Source organism: Silene latifolia, chromosome 5 (assembly GCF_048544455.1).
Source record: "Silene latifolia isolate original U9 population chromosome 5, ASM4854445v1, whole genome shotgun sequence".
Taxonomy (NCBI): Eukaryota; Viridiplantae; Streptophyta; class Magnoliopsida; order Caryophyllales; family Caryophyllaceae; genus Silene; species Silene latifolia.
Genome location: NC_133530.1, coordinates 31,636,112 through 31,655,586, shown reverse-complemented (window position 1 = coordinate 31,655,586; position 19,475 = coordinate 31,636,112). Strand labels below are relative to the sequence as shown.

General features: G+C 33.4%; 2 protein-coding genes across 2 annotated transcripts; both read right to left on the bottom strand.

The window, feature by feature from the left end:
- Positions 1 to 7,813: 7,813 nt before the first annotated feature.
- LOC141656051 (uncharacterized) lies at positions 7,814 to 10,054 on the bottom strand. Its single transcript, XM_074462999.1, has 2 exons — positions 9,685 to 10,054; positions 7,814 to 8,397 (listed from the first exon to the last, which is right to left on the bottom strand). The coding sequence occupies exons 1-2, from the start codon at positions 9,964 to 9,966 to the stop codon at positions 8,008 to 8,010; spliced, it is 672 nt and encodes a 223-aa protein (XP_074319100.1). The 5' UTR covers positions 9,967 to 10,054; the 3' UTR covers positions 7,814 to 8,007.
- Positions 10,055 to 15,719: 5,665 nt separating this feature from the next.
- On the bottom strand, positions 15,720 to 18,195 carry LOC141657189 (putative glutamine amidotransferase GAT1_2.1). The gene is made up of 4 exons (XM_074464340.1): positions 17,869 to 18,195; positions 16,364 to 17,079; positions 16,075 to 16,284; positions 15,720 to 15,993 (listed from the first exon to the last, which is right to left on the bottom strand). Exons 1-4 carry the CDS (start codon positions 17,969 to 17,971, stop codon positions 15,760 to 15,762), a joined length of 1,263 nt encoding a protein of 420 aa, XP_074320441.1. The 5' UTR covers positions 17,972 to 18,195; the 3' UTR covers positions 15,720 to 15,759.
- Between the last annotated feature and the right edge of the window lie 1,280 nt (positions 18,196 to 19,475).

Here is a 19,475-nt window from a genome sequence, read left to right as displayed (position 1 = left end):
TTATACATGGAGTTTAGTGGGAGTTACGGAAATTTTAATTAGTCCGATATATGGATGACATATTGATCATTGCGAATGATTTAAGACTTTTGGAGTATTATAATACATCTTGAATATCCGGATTTATGAAGATAAATCCACATGATATTAGCGTCAGTAAGAAGTCTTATGTTGATAAGATTCATGACTAGTTCAATTAAATTGAACATATTTGATTGATTTCATTTGCTTCCATTCGAATCAATTAAAAAGAAATGATGTATAACACTTCATATGCTTTGAGTATGATGAATTGTTTTCAAAAATCGAATTTAAGTAATCTTTACCAAGTAAGCTATAAAGATTACCCTTAAGTGCTTGCAGAAGCATTAAGGAAGTAAAGCAAAGTGTTTATGATGCAATATTGTGTAAGGGTGTTACACAAGTGACAATTGACAATTGAGATTGCATGGTTTAAACAAAACCATAATCAAAACACACTAGGATGGTTAAGATACCATTGTGGCAATGTTAATTAAGAAGTAGATTTTCTAGAATCGTTCTAGGCAATAAAGAACAATGAGAGATATTTATAACGGAAATTGAGTACACTTGCGATCATGAGATGTGCAAGAAAGATGAGTCCGCATCTTTGTGAAAAAAAGTGGGAGCTATTCTTAGGCTAGAGGGCCTTATGTCTTGATTGGATCTCGACACGTACTCGAGAAAGTTTTGTAATGCAAATGTATACATTACAAAGGAAAACGAGTATGTAGTGAGGTTGAGTAAGGTACAAGAAATTGATAAAACCTACTAACCAAAGCCTTCTCAAAGGCTAAACATGATGAGTCATGTCATTTCAATTGAATTGAAATGAACAACTATGTACAAGATCAAATTAGATTATAGAACATGAAATAGTAATCGAGCATTGACTATTCATATGTGATAATCGCATTTGTCGTTCGAGTTTTACTTTAAAACTCTTTTATTATACTTTGTTACATCCAAACGGGTTGTAAAGACAATTGAACCCGTTAAAGTGAACACGGATTAGCATTGTATTCGCCCATAGTCACTTATATGAGGTGACGTCTCGAAGTGACTAGAGTGTGATGCGATTGATGGCAAGTTCAAGTGCCATAGAGTCATGTGAGATGACTAGTCGATCACATAGGCAGACTGTTAGGAACACTTTGTCGGGCAGTGACCGCTTATAGAGTTCTGGCAAATTTATAAAGCCTGGTCATGGCGAGAGCTACTATAGTATTCTAATGAGTCGATTCTTTTGACTAAAGACTGTTCACCTAAGATGGCACAGTTTCAGATTAACTTTGATTTGTGTTACTACGACCTTCGTAAATGGGGTCAAATGGGCATATTTTGGGTTATGATGGTTGTGGCTAGTCGAAGGGAATAAGTGCGATAGGAATTGTCCACCCCTTGTCGGGGTTAAAACAATATCTCGGGGCCACTCGAGGAGTAATGAACTGGAAATGCGTGGCCACGCTCGGAAGGTATCCATGGTGGATAAATTCCGGTCAATCAGTTATTCTCCAGATCGAGGAAACCACTCTCGATATGATCACTTGCAAGTACGACCTGAAAGACACCTTGCATTGAGTGAGAGATAGTAATAGGACAAGAGAATTGGTGACGCACACTTGTCGAGGACAAGTGGGAGATTGTTGGGAAATGTGTCCTCAACAATAGTGCGATCACATGATTTAAATATCATTATTAAATCTCATGCCAAGAATACGAAAGGGATGATACATTACATATATAGTCAACTGGTCCACACATATCGGTAATGATTGGCTGGCTAGAGTTTGACATTACTGTCGTGCGACGGTGGTGATCGATTGATCCTTGAGGTCACACCTAAAGGACGATTCCCTTAATTGAAAAGGTTAATTAGTTGTATACCGTCTGATTAATTAATTCCTTAAAATTGAACAATTCGATTTGTGAGAGAGAATATTGATATCTTATTGTAATGAGATTAAATAAGATTTATTTTAGTAATAAAATGCTTTGTTGCTAAAATTATCTATTGTTTGAGAAACAATAAAGATAAGAATGAATGGTCAATTATAATTACAAGAAGTTGTGAATTATAACTATATGACCCATTTTATTTATGTGATCAAGTATCACTAATCAATTTGTTGTATGTAATTTAATTAATTCATGAAATGATATTTATGTGATAAATATGCATTAAAATTAATTAATAACATGTAGCATACTACATGTGACATATTGTGTAACAAATGACAAATTGACAAAATAAAATGGCAGTCCATTTTAAGTATATGGACCGAAAATGGAGGGTGTGTTAGTGGGTTTTGGTTGTTTTATTTTATTTGATAAAATAAACATAATGATGACTACTCTTGACTAGCCTTACAACCTACACCACTTTCTTACACACCTATATTTTTGATAAGAGAAAAAGAAAAGCAATGATGCTCCTTGGGCTTGAGTTGGGCGGCCACACTACTCTTAATTGAGTAGTGTTGGTTCTTTTCTATTCTTCTTACACTACCATTCAATTAACATGCAAAATGTTCATGAATATTCTCTCTTCTCTCTCCTTAATATTCATTAAAAAGATGAGTATTTGATTCAAATTGTTCATATAAATTACTAAGATTACTAGAAGTAGTATATGAGTATTAGTAATAGATTTTAAGGTAAATTACAATACAAACATCTAGTACATGTTTATTTGTGGGATTAAGGGATTGTCTTGGGTGCTACTAATTGGAGAATCTCTACTTTGGGATTTTTTGTATGTTCATCCATTATTGGAAAGTTCAAGAACTAACAAGAAGGAGATCTTGTTGGTGCCCAATATGACCGAATTTCATATGGTGAGAAAATGTTTTCTTATCTTCTTTTGTTTTAGTTTGCATGCATAAAATCCAACTTTAATTTTATGACAAATTAAATTAAAACATATATGAATATGTTAGTATATAGATCTACATTTCCTTCATTAAGACGGCATCGTATATATTAAATCGGGTTCCTTCCAAGGCTGTGTCTAAGACACCTTTTGAGCTATTTAAAGGATGGAAACCGAGTTTGAGACATATACGCATTTTGGGATGCCCGTCGGAGGTGAGAGTGTATAATCCACAAGAAAAGAAACTTGATCCAAGGACTATTAGTGGGTATTTCATTGGATATGCCGAAAAGTCTAAGGGTTATAGGTTTTATTGTCCATCTCATAGTACAAGGATTGTGGAATCAAGAAATGCTAAATTTCTTGAGAATGACTTGATCAGTGGGAGTGACCTAATTCAGAACATTGTCCTGGAGAGGGATCATCATGAAGTTCCACCCTCTGATTCAAGTGACAGATTGGTTGTCATTCACACTCTTCAAGTTCAATCGAGTGTTACACAACCAGTGATAGAAATTCCACAAAATGTCGATCAAAATATGGTAGATCATAATGAGGAAGAGGTTCACCATGAGGGTGAACAACTTCCATTAAGAAGATCTATTCGTGAAAGGAGATCGGCTATTCCTGATGACTATGAAGTATATCTACAAGAATTGGATTATAATGTTGGAGCTGATAATGACCCTATGTCGTTTTCACAAGCCGTAAGTTCTACAGATTCAAACTTATGGATGAATGCTATGAATGACGAGATGAATTCTATGGCATCTAATGGAGTTTGGGATCTCGTTGTATTGCCTGATGGTGTAAAACCTATTGGGTGCAAGTGGGTCTATAATACTAAAAGAGATTCACTTGGCAACATCGAGAGACATAGGCAAGACTCGTTGCTAAAGGATTCACTCAAAGGGAAGGAATTGACTACACAGAGACTTTTTCTCCTGTATCAAAGAAATATTCTTTTCAAATTGTCATGGCGTTAGTAGCTCATTTTGATTATGAGTTACATCAGAAGGATGTGAAAACAACATTTCTCAATGGTGATTTAGAGGGAGAGGTTTATATGAAATAACCTGAAGGATTCTTCTCTAAAGATGGTGAGCATTTGGTTTGTAAGCTAAATAAATCCATATACGGTTTAAAACAAGCTTCCTTGATGGTATAAGAAATTCCATGAAGTTATTTCTTCATTCGGTTTCGAAGAAAATATAATGGATCAATGTATATATCTTAAGGTCAGTGAGAGTAAAGTTTGTTTTCTAGTGTTGTATGTGGATGATATTTTGTTAGCAACCAATGATAAAGGGTTGCTACATGAGGTGAAACAATTCCTTTCAAGTAATTTTGATATGAAGGATATGGGTGAGGCATCTTATGTCATTGGCATTAAGATCCATAGAGATAGATCTCGAGGCATTTTGGGGTTGTCTCAAGAGGCCTATATCAATAAAGTACTTGAAAGATTCGGGATGAAAGATTGTTCACCAAGTGTAGTACCAATTGTGAAAGGTGCCAGGTTACGCTTGGACCAAAGTGCCCCAAGAATGACATTGAAAAGGAACAAATGAAGAATATTCCATATGCTTGGTTGTTGGTAGCATTATGTATGCTCGGTGCATGCTGACCGGAGGCATTGCATATGCGGTTGGAGTGTTAGGAAGATACCGAGTAACTCGAGAGCTTGATCACTTTGGAAGGTCGCAAAGAAAGTGTTGAGATACCTTTAAGGTACTAAGGATTACATGCTTATGTTTAGACGGACTGAGAATCTTGAAGTAGTAGGTTACTCAGACTCGACTATTTGGTTGCATAGATTCACGTAAATCCACATCAGGATATGTGTTTATGCTAGCCGATGGAGCTGTGTCATGGAGGAGTGTGAAGCAAACCTTGACGGCTACTTCTACTTTGGAGGCTGAGTTCGTATCTTGTTTTGAGGCTACCTCACATGGTGTTTGGTTGAAAAGTTTCATATCTGGGCTTAGAGTTATTGACTCTATTTGTAGGCTGCTAAGAATGTATTGTGATAATTAATTTCTTTGTGTTTATGGCTAAGAATAATAAAAGTCGAAGTCGAAGTAAACACATCGACATAAAGTATCTAGCCATAAAGGAGCGTGTTCAGGAAAAGAAAGTGATCATTAAACACATTAGCACAAAGTTGATGATTGCAGATCCCTTGACTAAAGGCATGCCAATTAAGACTTTCAAGGATCATGTAGTGAGAATGGGACTTGGTTCCATTATCACTACTAGAATATAGAGAAAAAACATCATCAATAAATAACCAATTAAATAGTTACATGGTTTCTTTTCTCTAAGAAACCATTTTTGAATGATGAATGATTTTTTTACTGATATCAAAGAAACCATTCAACAAAAAAAAAGGTTTATATAAAAACACTCCTAATAATAATTATTTAAACACAAAAACCTACAACTCCTTTTTCATATTCCTCACTCGCCGACTTCCCTCTAAAACAGTATCCATCTCATTCCTCTCACAACTTCCATCTTCTAAGCACCACAGCTGCCGACCCTAAACTCGTCGGTCCTTGTCATTGTTAGCAGCCCTTTCCTCTATCACCGGCCTATTCTTGATTAGGCCACAGACGCTCAGATCTCAACTCTCAACTCTCAACTTTTAGTGAGTAAAATCAGATCGGTGAGTTATAATCTCTATTTGACTTACTACCATTTAATTAATAGTCGATTTTCCTAATTGTAAGTTTTAATGGATTGATTCTTTGTTTTCTCTAACTAAAATCCCCAAATATTAAAACCCTAATTTTTTTTGTTAATTTCATTTTCAGTTCTCTTTTTTTTTGTCACGTTACTTATATGATTACTTGGGTTGTTGATAATTGATATCTCTAATGCTTTTTTTTCCGTTAATTACTAATCTGATGAATTGGTATATAATTTTATAAGATAAATTTGTACGGACTTTGAAGTATAGTTTTTGTGATTTTATCAATATGATTTTATTTTTATATCTTTAATAATTGCTCCTTATCTTGATTTATGAAAGCAGGGGATAAAATGGATTTTGATACTCCTCTACTCTAGCTAGAGGCAGTTATAATAATGAGGTATTGCACTTATTTTAGTCGCTGAAAAATTTGTCTATTAGCTTTGTTTTGGTTGATGTATTTGTTTCAGTGGAGAGTTGTATGGATTATAGTCTTATGGATAACATTTCTTAATGGCATTTCAGGGTCTTAGGCAAAATGCACATAAACATGGTGTAATAAGAACAGTAAACAATGCCTGTTATTGGAAGTGATTCATTATTTATAATAATTGATTCAGTTCGCTTGGCGAGAGAGCACGAGTACAATAGTTTGACGACTGCTTCGGAGTTGTGTTATATGGGACTCGGCTTCAAGTAATTGGTGAACTATGGCGAGCAAATACCGGTTAGACTACCCTGTATCCTAGTTATATTAGGATGTTGTAGAATATAGATAATAGACTATGTCAGAGGGTAGATTGGCCAACTTAATTTTGGCAATAGTGAGTGTTTATGTATTATGTATTTATTATTTGATAGAATTTTGTAAAGCATCGTGTTATACATTATGTATCTCAAGATCAAAAGTGTGAATGTTTTCATTATACCTACTGAAAAGTCTTCCTAAGATTTAACACTTTTATCGACATTTTTTTTTTGTTAATTATTTAGACAAAGAAACCATCTATCTCTTTGACATGGTTTCATATCTTAGGAAAAGAAACCATCTATCTGCTTTAAAAGGTGTCTACTAATAACTTAAAAAACCATTTTTCTAACTTACATGGTTTCTTTTCCTATACCAAAGAAACCATCTATTTATTATAAATGGTCTTAACTTTTACACAAAGAAACCAGTTTTTTTGGATGGTTTCTTATCCTAAGAGACCTTTGACCTTAAGACCATTTCTAGGTTGGTTTCTTTGGCTAGTTTCCAATGGTCTCTTAGGTGTTTTTTCTAGTAGTGTATGTAGTACATTAATTAAGTTTTTGTAAGAAACTTTTATTAAGTTGGATATTTTCTCTTTTGGATTTATGCGCATATTTATAAAGTAATGTTGAGAAATATCATTTTGTTTGAACCTCGAGTAAACGTAGGGTTTACTCATTAAGTTAAATGTATGTGGTGTGAGTGACTTGATATATTGTGATACATGGAAGATTAATTCTTGCTCTAAGAGAATTCGTCGCCATGATCCATATGTTGTGTCTCTTGTTAAATGGACCAAGTGGGAGAATGTAAGATATTTCCATAAATCAAATAAGTATTATATTAATATTTAATTAAGTTATTTTATGAAATTAAGTTGGTCCATTGTATGGTGGAATTTACCTAGAATTTTGTTTCCACTATTGTCTCCCATAAGTTACCACTCACAATTTAGGAAATTGTTCAACTGACTCTTTGATGGCAAGAGTCTATATAAGGGGAACATATTTATTCTGATTAGGGTTCACCAAGCCTACCTCATTAAGAAAATACACCATCTAAATTGTGAGGCTGAGGGTTTGGAAGCCAAGTCAGATTTGGGGCATAAGGAATTGGGTTATTTATTAAGACGGATCAGATTTGGGGCATAAGGAATTGTGTTATTTATTAAGACGGATCAAATATTTCAAGCAATGGCTGGAGGTAAGTAATCGATCTCTTTTATCGCTTCCGCATTCAGTTTATACATGTTCATTATGAGATTAGAACATGTTATTTTAGACTATAAAAACTTACATACTTCTATTAAGTTCTCAGTCAGAATTTTTGTTACCCCGAATAATTTATTGTCTTTTCTCATTCGACACGAAATATAACACTATAATGAGGCAAATTTCATTTAAGATGACTATATTTTTTAAGTTTAAGTTGGGTCAAACTCAAATATGCTCATATCTCAAGGAAAACTAGCCGCTACAATAAACATTTGCCGGACCATTTATTAACACGAGGAGGGAGTTGGCCAACTTGATTACACAAGAAAATTAACACAAACCAGTCTAAAAGCAGTTAAAATGTAAAATGTCACGATTACTTGAACTACATAAAGCATAAGTCCATAACTACAACCCAAAACACTAGTCCGGCCAAAAACTTGTTACCACCACTTTATCGCCTGTACCTCTTGGCCCCACCACCACCACCGCCATTGTAATTGTAGCTCTTCCCGGATCCAGAGTAAGTGTTTGGGTTGTTATACTCGACTCGAGTCTCCTTCTCTTGCTTGTAATACTCGGTGTAACCCCTCTTGTCACCAACCCTAAGTGTTGAACTTGACTTGTACTCGTCCTTGTAACCAGTTCGTCCATGGTTCGAGTAGTCCCCGCTTGAGTATGAATCCTTGACAGTCCCACGTATGTAGCTGCCGGTTTGGTTGTCGTAGTTGCTTGACTTTGTGGTTAGCTCGTAGGTGTTGGTGGTGGGTCCTGTGTTCTGATTGGTCGTCATTGTTGAGTTGTCTAGACCATTGTATCCATAATCAGGCTCGTCTGCTATTTCCTGCATAACCATAGTAGTTTAGTGTCCCGCGTCAACAGTCGGGCGATTTTACACAAAAACGGTCCAAATATAATCACATTAGTGACTAAAATTAGTTAATGAAAGACATTGTTTAACAATAAACTTGTATAACACCGCTTTACACAAGTATTTCTGTATGCTGCAATTCCACAACACTTTTCAGTCATTTTCCGATCAAATGATTGTACAACTATCATAACAATTTATGACGATTTTGGTATTCTTACGAAAATTAAAGGTAAACAAATTACCAAAACACATAGATTTTGAGGGATTTTATGAGTTGGTTATCATCGAATGGAAATTAAATACTTGTGTACTTCCGAAGGACGTCCTCCCAACACTTACGAGTATCAAAATGAAAATAAAATATTGTCTACTTTGGGAATTTTTTGGTTAATTAGCGTTAATGAGCAAAATAATTAGGTAATAAGCGTTCATTTAAAAATATTTGGGTCTATAGTGTCCACGTCATCACTTTTTATTTTTTTTCCAATTTTTATATGAAACCACTAAGAAACCTAGCGGCTTCACTTAGTTTTTGTTTTTTTATATATAAAAGGCAAAACCGCTAGGAATCTTAGCGGCTTATCATATCAGTACGGTCATTTTGTAGGGTAGCTAATGGAATTTGTTGAAAATTGTTGGAAACTTTGTAATAAGCCGCTGAACTTGTCAGCGGCTTTGCTCTTAGATACAAATATTTGGATGATGACATTTTGTAAAGCCGCTAGGTTTCTTAGCGGTTTTATATAAAAATTAGAAAAAAATAAAAAGTGATGACGTGGACACTATATACCCAAATAGTTTCAAGTGAACCCTTATTATCTAATTATTTTGCTAATTAACACTCATTAACCAAAAAATTCTCTACTTTTGAGTGTAGGAGGACGTCATCCAACACAAGAATTTCTTGGTTATCATATATTCATATTAATCATATACTCCATCTACCATAACAACACAATGATCTTCCTATTTATTTCTTTGGGATGAGTTTCAACACAACACATTGACAATAGTTTTTAAGATTTACACATACAGTAATTTTATTTTAGAAATCTTGCATCCATTAATAGGGTTTTATTTGAATTTGTTTTACAACTATACTAGTTTAAAATCGCTTTACACGACTAATCCTTATTTAAGAAGGACAAAAATAAGATAAGCTAAGAATATAAAGATTTAAAATGGCTTTACACAAGACTAACCTGTTTTAATAAGTCAAAAATAAGATAAGCTAAGAATATAAAGGAAGAAGTAAACCTCGTAGTGGTTCAAGCTCGGATCATCGCTTGCGTAACCATAACCATCGTTATCGTCATTGTTACCGTCACCGTGATCGTAACCCTCATTGTCATCTTCATCACCGCCATAGAAAGGTTCACCCATGTCGGGACCGACATCTTCATCATCACCGCCATAGAAAGTTTCACCAATGTCGGGATCAACATCTTCATCACCGCCATAGAAAGGTTCATCCATGTCGGGATCAAAATCTTCACCAGAATATCCTTCGTAATCATATTGGTCGTCGTCGGAAGCCATAGCTCTTAAACCCTAATTTCTAACGCTTTCTCTTTTGTTTTGTTGAAGAAGCTTTTAAAATGAATGAAAGTGAAAGGGTTCGTAGAAAGTGGTGTTGGTTTATACTTATAGCGGAAGTAACGTGCGTGGAAAAAGTGGGAAAGTGGGAAAATATGATTTACCGTAAAAAAATGCTTGTTGAGGAGTAGTGGAAACGATTGGGAGACATGGTAAAAAAAAAGAAATGAATAGTGGTAACAGTTATTAGAAGATCACGATTAGATATCAATTTGATCTTATCCTTTTGTTATTTAGTTAATGCGAATCTCTTATAAAATCGTTTTATAGTAAGAGTTGTAAAATAGTTTTATAGAATACATTCTCACCCAAATATGATAATTTTTCCGTTTTAATGAGTTGTATACGTTTACTTTTTGAACACTATTCATAGTTGAGAAGAATAACCTTCTTTATAACTTCTACGAGTAGTATATAACATCATAAAAGATAATCACGTGACATCTTTTTGAAATCGTCTTATCGAATACGTTATGAATATCATTTTTTTTATAATTTTTAGTAATGTACAGCTAAATGTATGAGAAAAAAACGTGCATAGATGTAGGTGTATAAAGCAAACATATACAACTTCATTGACGGAGGAAGAAAGGACTATTTACCAAAATACTTCTACAAGACGGTTTTATAAAAAAAAAAAATTATCTAATTGACAACTATTGTACTACTAGTTTGGATGCTCGTGCGTTGCAACGGGTTAATTAACTTAATAACAACAAAATGGTTAATTATCTTATGTCTAATCATTTATTTAGATATGATCAAAAGTCAAAACATCTTATTTAAGAGACGCAAAAGATGTTGGGTTGATACCAAGTTCCAAGGATGCCTCACATTTATAATCATAAGACCGCCACATCTTATGTTAATCTTTCGATGTGGGACAATTCTATTTCTCAATGTGGGACATATAGGGGGTGTTTGGTAAATGGCGGATTGGGAAATTTTCAGCATATTCAAGGCTTTTAGCATGTTTGACTCACCAATCTACTATTTTGAGTGTTTGGTAAATGGCATATTGAAAGAGTAGATTGGAGCTCAATCTACTGTTTTTCAATATGCTGTTCTACCCAGCATATTCACATTAGTAGATTGTGAAATATGAATCCGTCAACAGTCTAGATATAGATACAATAATCTATTAACCAAAATCTGCTAATTACCAAACACTTCTACTAAATCTGCTAATTGAAATATACTAGTCAAACCTGTTAATCCAATCTGTCATTTATAATCTGCTTGACCAATCTGCTTCTGCTAATATCAATCTGCTAATTACCAAACAGGGCCATAACGTACTAAGAAGTACACAATTTTATATATGCACAAATTATATGAAATCTATACGCTAATGACATTTTTACCACGAATCAAATTATGTTATTTTCATAATTTTCTTAACGATATTTTTTTGCCAAATGAAATGTAAAAGCTTTTATATAAAAACTAAAAACATCACTTGAATATAATATAGGAAATAAATATTATAATAATTAAAAGATTCTCCACTTTATTTTTTACATCAAAAAATATTATTTATGATACTTTCCTAAATTAATTTTTAGGATCACCCCACCTTATGATAATTTTCTGACGTGCGAGAATTCAACTATTTATATGTAGTATATTACCACACATACATTATTTTTCAATGTGAGACAAATAACCCACGAAAAAGTACACCATCTTTTTTGCACCTATTTCGATATCCAACCTGATTTAACAATAAGAAAATCTATACTATCTATTTATATTCGTACGTTTTTTTTCCATTTTTGTCATAATTAAAATATGTACAAATAATATAATTTAAATTACATTTTTTTCCTAACACGACTTTTAAGATATAATTGAGGAAGTAATAAAATGTATAAACAAATGCAAAATATTTTTTTTTTGTGCGATTTTAATTGATGGTTAAAAATTATGATGTGTTTTAGTTACTCAAATGTAATGATGCATAATAATTACTTATATTTGAAAATTAAAAAGATTTAATTCTACTATTTATCAAAGTAAAAAAGCTCATTATTGATTTGTTTGTGGATTCAAGATCTTTTTATGCAACATTTGATTGTATTATAATTCATAAATTTTCTATTTTTGTGCATAGATTATCATTATATATGACACATTAATAACCAATTTATTTCTATTTAGCACCCATTTTATTTTTCAATTATGATTTTGTCTTAAATAATGTTATTATACTATCGATTGTCTTAAAATAAACATTATAATATCACTAATATAGTAATATATAAGAGTTTTTATAAATTTCTATGTGATTAATATTTGTATGGTATTGTTGTAACTAAGGTTTGCCGTTAATACAAACTCTTATAAGAACTCTCTAAGATAATATTTAAGCGCCGATTCAAAAGATTTTGGATTGATACCCCTAAGTTTCAAATATGACTCCTATTTATAATCATGTGATATCTCACCTCATGATAATCTTCTAATGTGGGACAATTCAATTATTTATACGTAGTATATTTACCAAACCTACATTATTTTTCAATGTGGGACAAACAATATATTTAGAAATACACCATCCTTTTCGCACCTAATTCGACATATAACTCAGTTTAATAATAATAATAATAATAATAATAATAATAATAATAATAATAATAATAATAATAATAATAAGCAAATACGATACTATTTATTAATATTCGTATAGTACATTTTTTTAACTTCTTATCATAATTAAAATATGTATAAATAATATGACGCTATATTCTAATGCTAGCATTTATTCACCACGAATCTAATTATATAATTTTTCAAAAAAAAAATTATGTTATTTTTTTGGCTAAATGAGATGTATAAGTTTTTATATAAAAATTATAAACATCACTTGGTCATAATATAAAAAATATATATCATACTGTGGAGATAATGATATAAACTTTTAAGAGCTCTCCAAGACAATGCTTAAGAGATTCAGAAGGTTTTGGGTTGGTATTTAGGTTCTAAGGATACCTTCTATTTATAATCATATGATCACCCATCTTATGCTAAACTTTCGATGTGGGACAATTCTATTATTTATACGTAATATATTTACCACACCAACAAATTTTTCAATGTGGGACAAACAACATACTTAGAAATACACCATCTTTTTCGCACATAATTCGACATCTAACCCGGGTTAATAATAATGAGCAAATACTATACTCCCTCGATTCAAGACCAAATACAACATTCTTTTTTTTATCCTATTCATGAACAAATAGAATCTTTACGATTCCTTGCAATATGTAAGACAAAATATGGTCATGTGGGAATTTTTAAAATGTAAACTTAAAGATGTTTATGTTGTAATTTGTGTTTTGGCAAGTGTGTAAATGAAAATGTTGTATTTGCCATTTGGTCATTAATGGAGGGAGTACTATTTATTAATATTCGCACGTTTGTTTTAATTTTTTTATCATAATTAAAAATATATGCAAATAATATGATACTATATTCTAATGCTAGCATTTCTTTTACCAAGAATCTATTATAATAAAATTTTCATAATTTTTTTTATAATACTTTTTTGGCAAATGAGATGTTTAAGTTTTTATATAAAGATTATAAACATCACTTGAATATAATACATAATATAATATATATATATATATATATATATATATATATATATATATATATATATATATATATATATATATATATCATCTTGTGAAGATAATGATATAAAACTCTTAAGAGCTCTCCAAAACAATACTTAAGAGAATCAAAAGGTTTTTGGTTGGTATATAGGTTTCATTGATGACTCTTATTTATAATCATAGGATCACCCACCTTATGTTAATCTTTCGATGTAGGACAATTCTATAATTTATATGTATTATAATCAACACACTAACATTGTTTTTCAATGTGGGACATATAACATATTAAGAAGTACATCATCTTTAATATGTGCAAATCATATGAAATCTATACTCTAATGAAATTATTTTTACCACGAATCTAATTATATTATCTTCATAATTTTTATAACGACATTTTTTTGTCAAATGAAATGTCAAAGTTTTTGTATAAAAATTAGAAACTTTTCATGAATATAAAATAGGAAATATAGATATTATAATAATTAAAAGATTATCCACTATAGATCATTATTGTTGAGAAGTATCTACCATTTTAAGATTATATCAATGATGATTTTGTTTCGGTGATTAAGACTTTGATTCAGGTAAGAGATAGACAAATTGTGGTGATTAATGTTGGGTTTAATCAATCTTTATCATCGACTATTAGGGTTATGAAATAAATAGTTAGATTCAACATGAAATGGTAAGTCAATGCCGAAAAGTTGACTTTTTTCATCGGAAGTGGATTTTTGGGAATCTTTCGCAAAATGAAGAAATGAAAGGTAGTTGAAAGCCAAAAATAAAATGAAAGGTAGTTGTTCACAAATGACCCTAAATAAAAGGTAGGTTCTGACAAAAAACCCTAAATAAAACCATGAAAGTCCTGCTGGTTGAATGGTATATTGGTGATGACTGATGAGGATTTACTACATTTGGGAAAATCTGTATATTAACCTTTTGTTTGGAATTATAAAGGAAAGGGAAGCGGCGGGAAAGGAGGGGGGCAATTTTCTTTGTTTGGTTAGCAAATTGAAGGAATTTAAAGCTGGCCCCTCCATTTCTTCCTATAAGGCAAATTAAAATCTTTCCAACATAGGGACAATTTGGAAAAAAAAACTACCTCATCCCCCCTCCATTTCTTCCTATAAGGCAATTTTGTTTGTTTGGTTAGCAAATTGAATGATTTCATGGTTAGTTCCATTTAAGATGATAACCGGGGAGGGTATAGATTTGACTTTAATATTGAGTTGCTATGATCAGCCTCAGCCCAAAGTAAAGGAGTTCAAATTGCACTGCTTCAATTAGTAACTTGTTCCTGAAACACTGTTTTTCAATGTGGTACTCATAATTTTGTAATTTGCAGATGCCCCTTCTCAAGCTCCAGTGGTGACTTACCCAAATGAGATTGATTGCATTCCAAGGATCTCTCTACCAGTTTACGGTCTTTCTTCTTACAAGTTCAGAGGATCGTTGTGGACTTCAAGTAGTGGAAAGGACAATCAGTTAGTGAACTCACTCTTGGAAGCAGCTGATAATTGGCTCCGGCTGACTACCTATTTTTCAGTCGAAACAGATGATGTCCATAAGTAAACTGCCATGGTACATTGCCTTCCATTTCGAGGATGTTTAAGCGCGGCTTTCAGTGGTCAATGAGTTGGGGTTTTTCCCCGTGACTTCTTGTAGTCATCTATGATGCAAATTTCAAAATCCAATAATCAAAATATGTAGAAGTAGAGGTGCCGAGAGTACAGTTGAAGGGAAAAGGCCCAGCTGAATCGAGTTTAGGTTATGTCGGATCACCGAGTGACAAGTTATGCACATATATTTTCAAGTTTTGATCAATAGACCCAGGTTAAAAACTATTCTTAGGTGCATATATCTTAGTATTAATTAATTAATTAATTACTCAAGTGGACTAAAATACTCACAAAATAATAAAATGAGAATAAGAGTTAGCTCAAGTGGTAAGAGCTCTCTTACTCATTTATTTAAATAAATAAATAAATAAGAGAGCTCTTTTACTCCAAGCATGAAGGGGGTTCGATTCTCACCCGTGACATAAGTGTGCTTATTTGAACCAAAAAAAGAAAACTGGTTACTGAGTATATATATTTGTAGATTATTATTCAAGGTTATCATCATGATTTTGAAGCTTAGTCTCCAAAACCTCAGAACATATCTGCCCCATCATGTAATAAAACGACATCATATTAGATAATTGCTCTACCGACATCTTCTCTATAATTGTTCTTGCCACCTTCAATTTCTTGTAACCATGTCCGTTTCGCACCGTTGCTCCTATTTGCTTTAGCCTCTTCTCTTGCTGTAAACTCAGCACGTTACAGGCTGTGTTTTCCTGTACAATTGAATGTCATAGCTTAATATTTCCATAAACCAAGCCATGATGACAGTTATTAATTAAGAAAACCGTATGTACCTCCAGGAAAACGGCTCCTGGTTCAAGTTCTGATTCTTGGGCAGAACTGGACTTGGTCCGTCCTGCAATGTATATGTCCTTAGCAATCGAGAAGCTTCGGACAATCATCTTTCTCTTGTACTCCTGCTCTTGGTTGAGCTTTGGAGCCCTTGTCACGCTTGCTTGGGAGCTTAGCTTTCTCTGGTATGCTATCACCGCCTTCACAAATTCCTGTATATTGTTGTTTACTCAAACAGCGCATATAGAAAACTAATTAACCAAATGCAAGAGTTGATGAGTTAATTACCACCTTATAAGCAAAGGGGCAACCAGAATAATCAAACTCATCACTATCAGGATGTCGCATACGCTCTGGATGAAATTGAAGTCCTACAATAAATTTACCCTCTTCAGGGTTATAAGTATCAGGATCATAAAACCCTTCAATCAAACCATCTGGAGCAAAAGCCATAGGCACAAATCTGGGAGCCAACTTCTTAACTCCTTGATGGTGATAACTATTGACCATAATCTCCATTTTTTCATTGAACCAATGGTGCAAGGGCGTGTTCTCCACCACATTAACCACGTGTCTATGCCCATCGTAATTGTCGTAGTCCATATGCGCCACTCTCTTGCCCTCATCACAATTCCTCGACAGCTCCTTCTCGACATCTTGGTAAAGGGTACCGCCACAAGCAACATTAAGGATTTGAGATCCCCTGCATATGCCCAGGTAAGGTATGTTTCTTTCGAGGCAAAGCTTAGCTAAAGCCAGCTCAATCGAGTCTTTCTCTCTATCAATGGTTGTGTCACTAATATGTGCTTGCTTGATCTCTTCGAGTTCCTCCGGAGAGAAGCTGGATAAGTTGGAGTCATAAAGAGACGGGTCTATGTCTTCACCTTCGCAAAGGAGTACGCCATGAACTGGCTCAAAACTCTCAAGCAGCATGCTTACACCGTTCACTCTTGGGACTATCACAGGGACTGCTCCATAGCTTACTATAAGATCTAGATGGTATTCACCTGTTTAATAAGATATAAAAAAATATTATTTTATACGTACTTGTTGTGATCAATATCTGCAGTCTAACAAACTGTATTAAATACAGGCAGCCTATACGTAAGAGGTATCGTCAGATGACAATGAAGATCCTCTGTCCCATTTATGTGCCACACCACCTACCTTCTAATACATCAACAAGTTTATATATTTGTTGCAATATTTTATTTTACCATTAGTGATGTATCAAAAGGTAAGTGGAGTGACACACACGATGGGAAACAAAGGTGGGACAGATGATCTTCACTGGTCAGATGACGGCTATTTTTGGAGAAGTATACTCTTTAGTTAATACGGAATTCATTAGCTGTGTCGAGTATATGAGCCGCAATCAATTCAGGCGGTGCAACCAAAATAGGTTAGTTTTAACCCTTATTAATTGATAAAACTTGGCTCGTATCATTATACATTTATGTCTGACCCGACCACCCCGGCTAATATTGAGATCGCCTCCAAATATATACGGTATCATTATACATAAGGCGATACTGAAAGTACCACTTGATTTTCAGAATATACTTGAAGAACAATTGTACAATGTGTAAGAGACTTGGACAACCCTAAAAAAGAGAGCAAAAAAAAAAAGGGTTCAAATTTGACAAGATTAGAGGTTCGTCATGAATGCATAATCTAATTACTATACAGTGGAACTTATCAAGGTCCTATAAAATTTGGCCTACCAAATTAAACCATGAAAAAGTTGAGATTTGTGCAAAAATAATAACGATAATTAAAAGAGAGATGAAACGCACCGACAAAATCGACGAACTTGTTCTTGCGAACGGTACGTCTTGAAACAATGAGAACCCTCGGAAGTATCATTGAGATATCCCTTGAAGGTGATACGGACGCCATCTTTTATTATCTTATATACGGAAATTGCCTTTTATCGATTGATTATACAGGCGGATAAGATTATTATGAATGGATTTTTATAGGAAATGTTTATGGAAAGTTTTAGAAAGGATGGGGATTGTTAAAAGAGAAAATTTTAGGTTTTAAGTTGAAGGAAATATTAAGAAGAAGAAGAAAATAAGAAAATATAAGGTGGTATGCGCATGAAGAAATGAACTACCACATTCAGTTGTCGATGCGCCGCGTCTATATATAATCACAAAAACCAAGTATTTGAGATGCGCAAATGTGGGATTTTTTATTTGTTTGTTAATTGTTATTATGGAGTAATATTAATATTAATATTAATTAAATTAGTACGTTAAGATGATGGTACAGCATTACAGCGTTATCCTTTGCGGATGCTGAGTATATACGTTGTGAACTTTGAAGTCAATGTTGATTAGATGTTGAGCTGTACGTTAGGGTTAATGTGTGGATATTGTATTTAACGGCCGCTTACGCGGATATCGTATTGTATCTACCCCTAATTTGGGGGTCTATGGGTAGGGATGGAAACGTGTCGGGTATGGGTCAGGTTCAGCAAGACCCGGACCCGTCACCGTCACTGTTACCTTGGACCCTTACCCGACTCAGACCCTACAGGGTCTAAAATCATCAGACCCATACCCAATCCATATGGGTTTGGGTCGGGTCCGGATCTACCCACGGGTCTGATAGTTAGATCGTCATTTTAGCTTTTGAAGCCGTTTTTGGACCCTTCAAACTTTCACTAGCAAATTATCCCCCATTAACCCCATTTGTCGACACTTTTACTAATTATCGTCGACAATTAACACATCTTTCCAATATTGCCCCCCATTAACCCCATTTGTCTCTCTCTCTAATCTTTCTAAAACAAAAAAGATGCTTCTTGGACAAAAAATCGTAATTTAATTTACGAATTTTTCGATTAAAACGGTTTTAAACATATCGACTAATGACGGTAACAACGATCAAGCTAGTAACGATGTTCAAGTGATATGTTTACGTTTCAATTAGTGATTATCGATCCACGCACCCAAAACTAATTTAGGACGGAAATTAATAATTTTAAAAAAAAAAAATTGTTGAAAAAGGGCTTGGTTGAAGAAATTTTTCGTCTAGAACAAGGTCCGGACAAAAAAAAATTTCGTCCAGACAAAAATATTTTCGTCCGGAAAAAAAAAAAATTAAAATTTTTTTTTAAAAAAAAAAAATAAATAAATAAAAAATTCCCGGATGAAAATATTCTTTGTCTGGACCCGGGTCTGGACGAAAATATTTTCCGTCTGGACCTGGGTCTGGACGAAAAATATTTTTGTCTGGACCAAAAATTTCTTTGTCCGGACCTTGGCCAGGACGAAAATATTTTTCGTCCGGAAAAATTATTTTTTTCTTTTTTTTTTTGAAAAAAAAAATCATTTTTTTGACTTAGATTAATTTTTGGTACGGTAATCGATAATCGCTAATCTGTTCTAACAAT

Bases quoted from the DNA above. Each gene is read 5' to 3' on its own strand.
- LOC141656051 (XM_074462999.1), bottom strand. From the start codon at position 9,966: ATGGCTTCCGACGACGACCAATATGATTACGAAGGATATTCTGGTGAA. The intron at 8,398-9,684 runs GTTTACTTCTTC...ATGGTTATGCAG, and splicing joins CGAGCTTGAACCACTACGAG to GAAATAGCAGACGAGCCTGA.
- LOC141657189 (XM_074464340.1), bottom strand. From the start codon at position 17,971: ATGGCGTCCGTATCACCTTCAAGGGATATCTCAATGATACTTCCGAGG. The intron at 17,080-17,868 runs GTGCGTTTCATC...CTTATTAAACAG, and splicing joins CAAGTTCGTCGATTTTGTCG to GTGAATACCATCTAGATCTT. The intron at 15,994-16,074 runs GTACATACGGTT...TCAATTGTACAG, and splicing joins CAGGAGCCGTTTTCCTGGAG to GAAAACACAGCCTGTAACGT.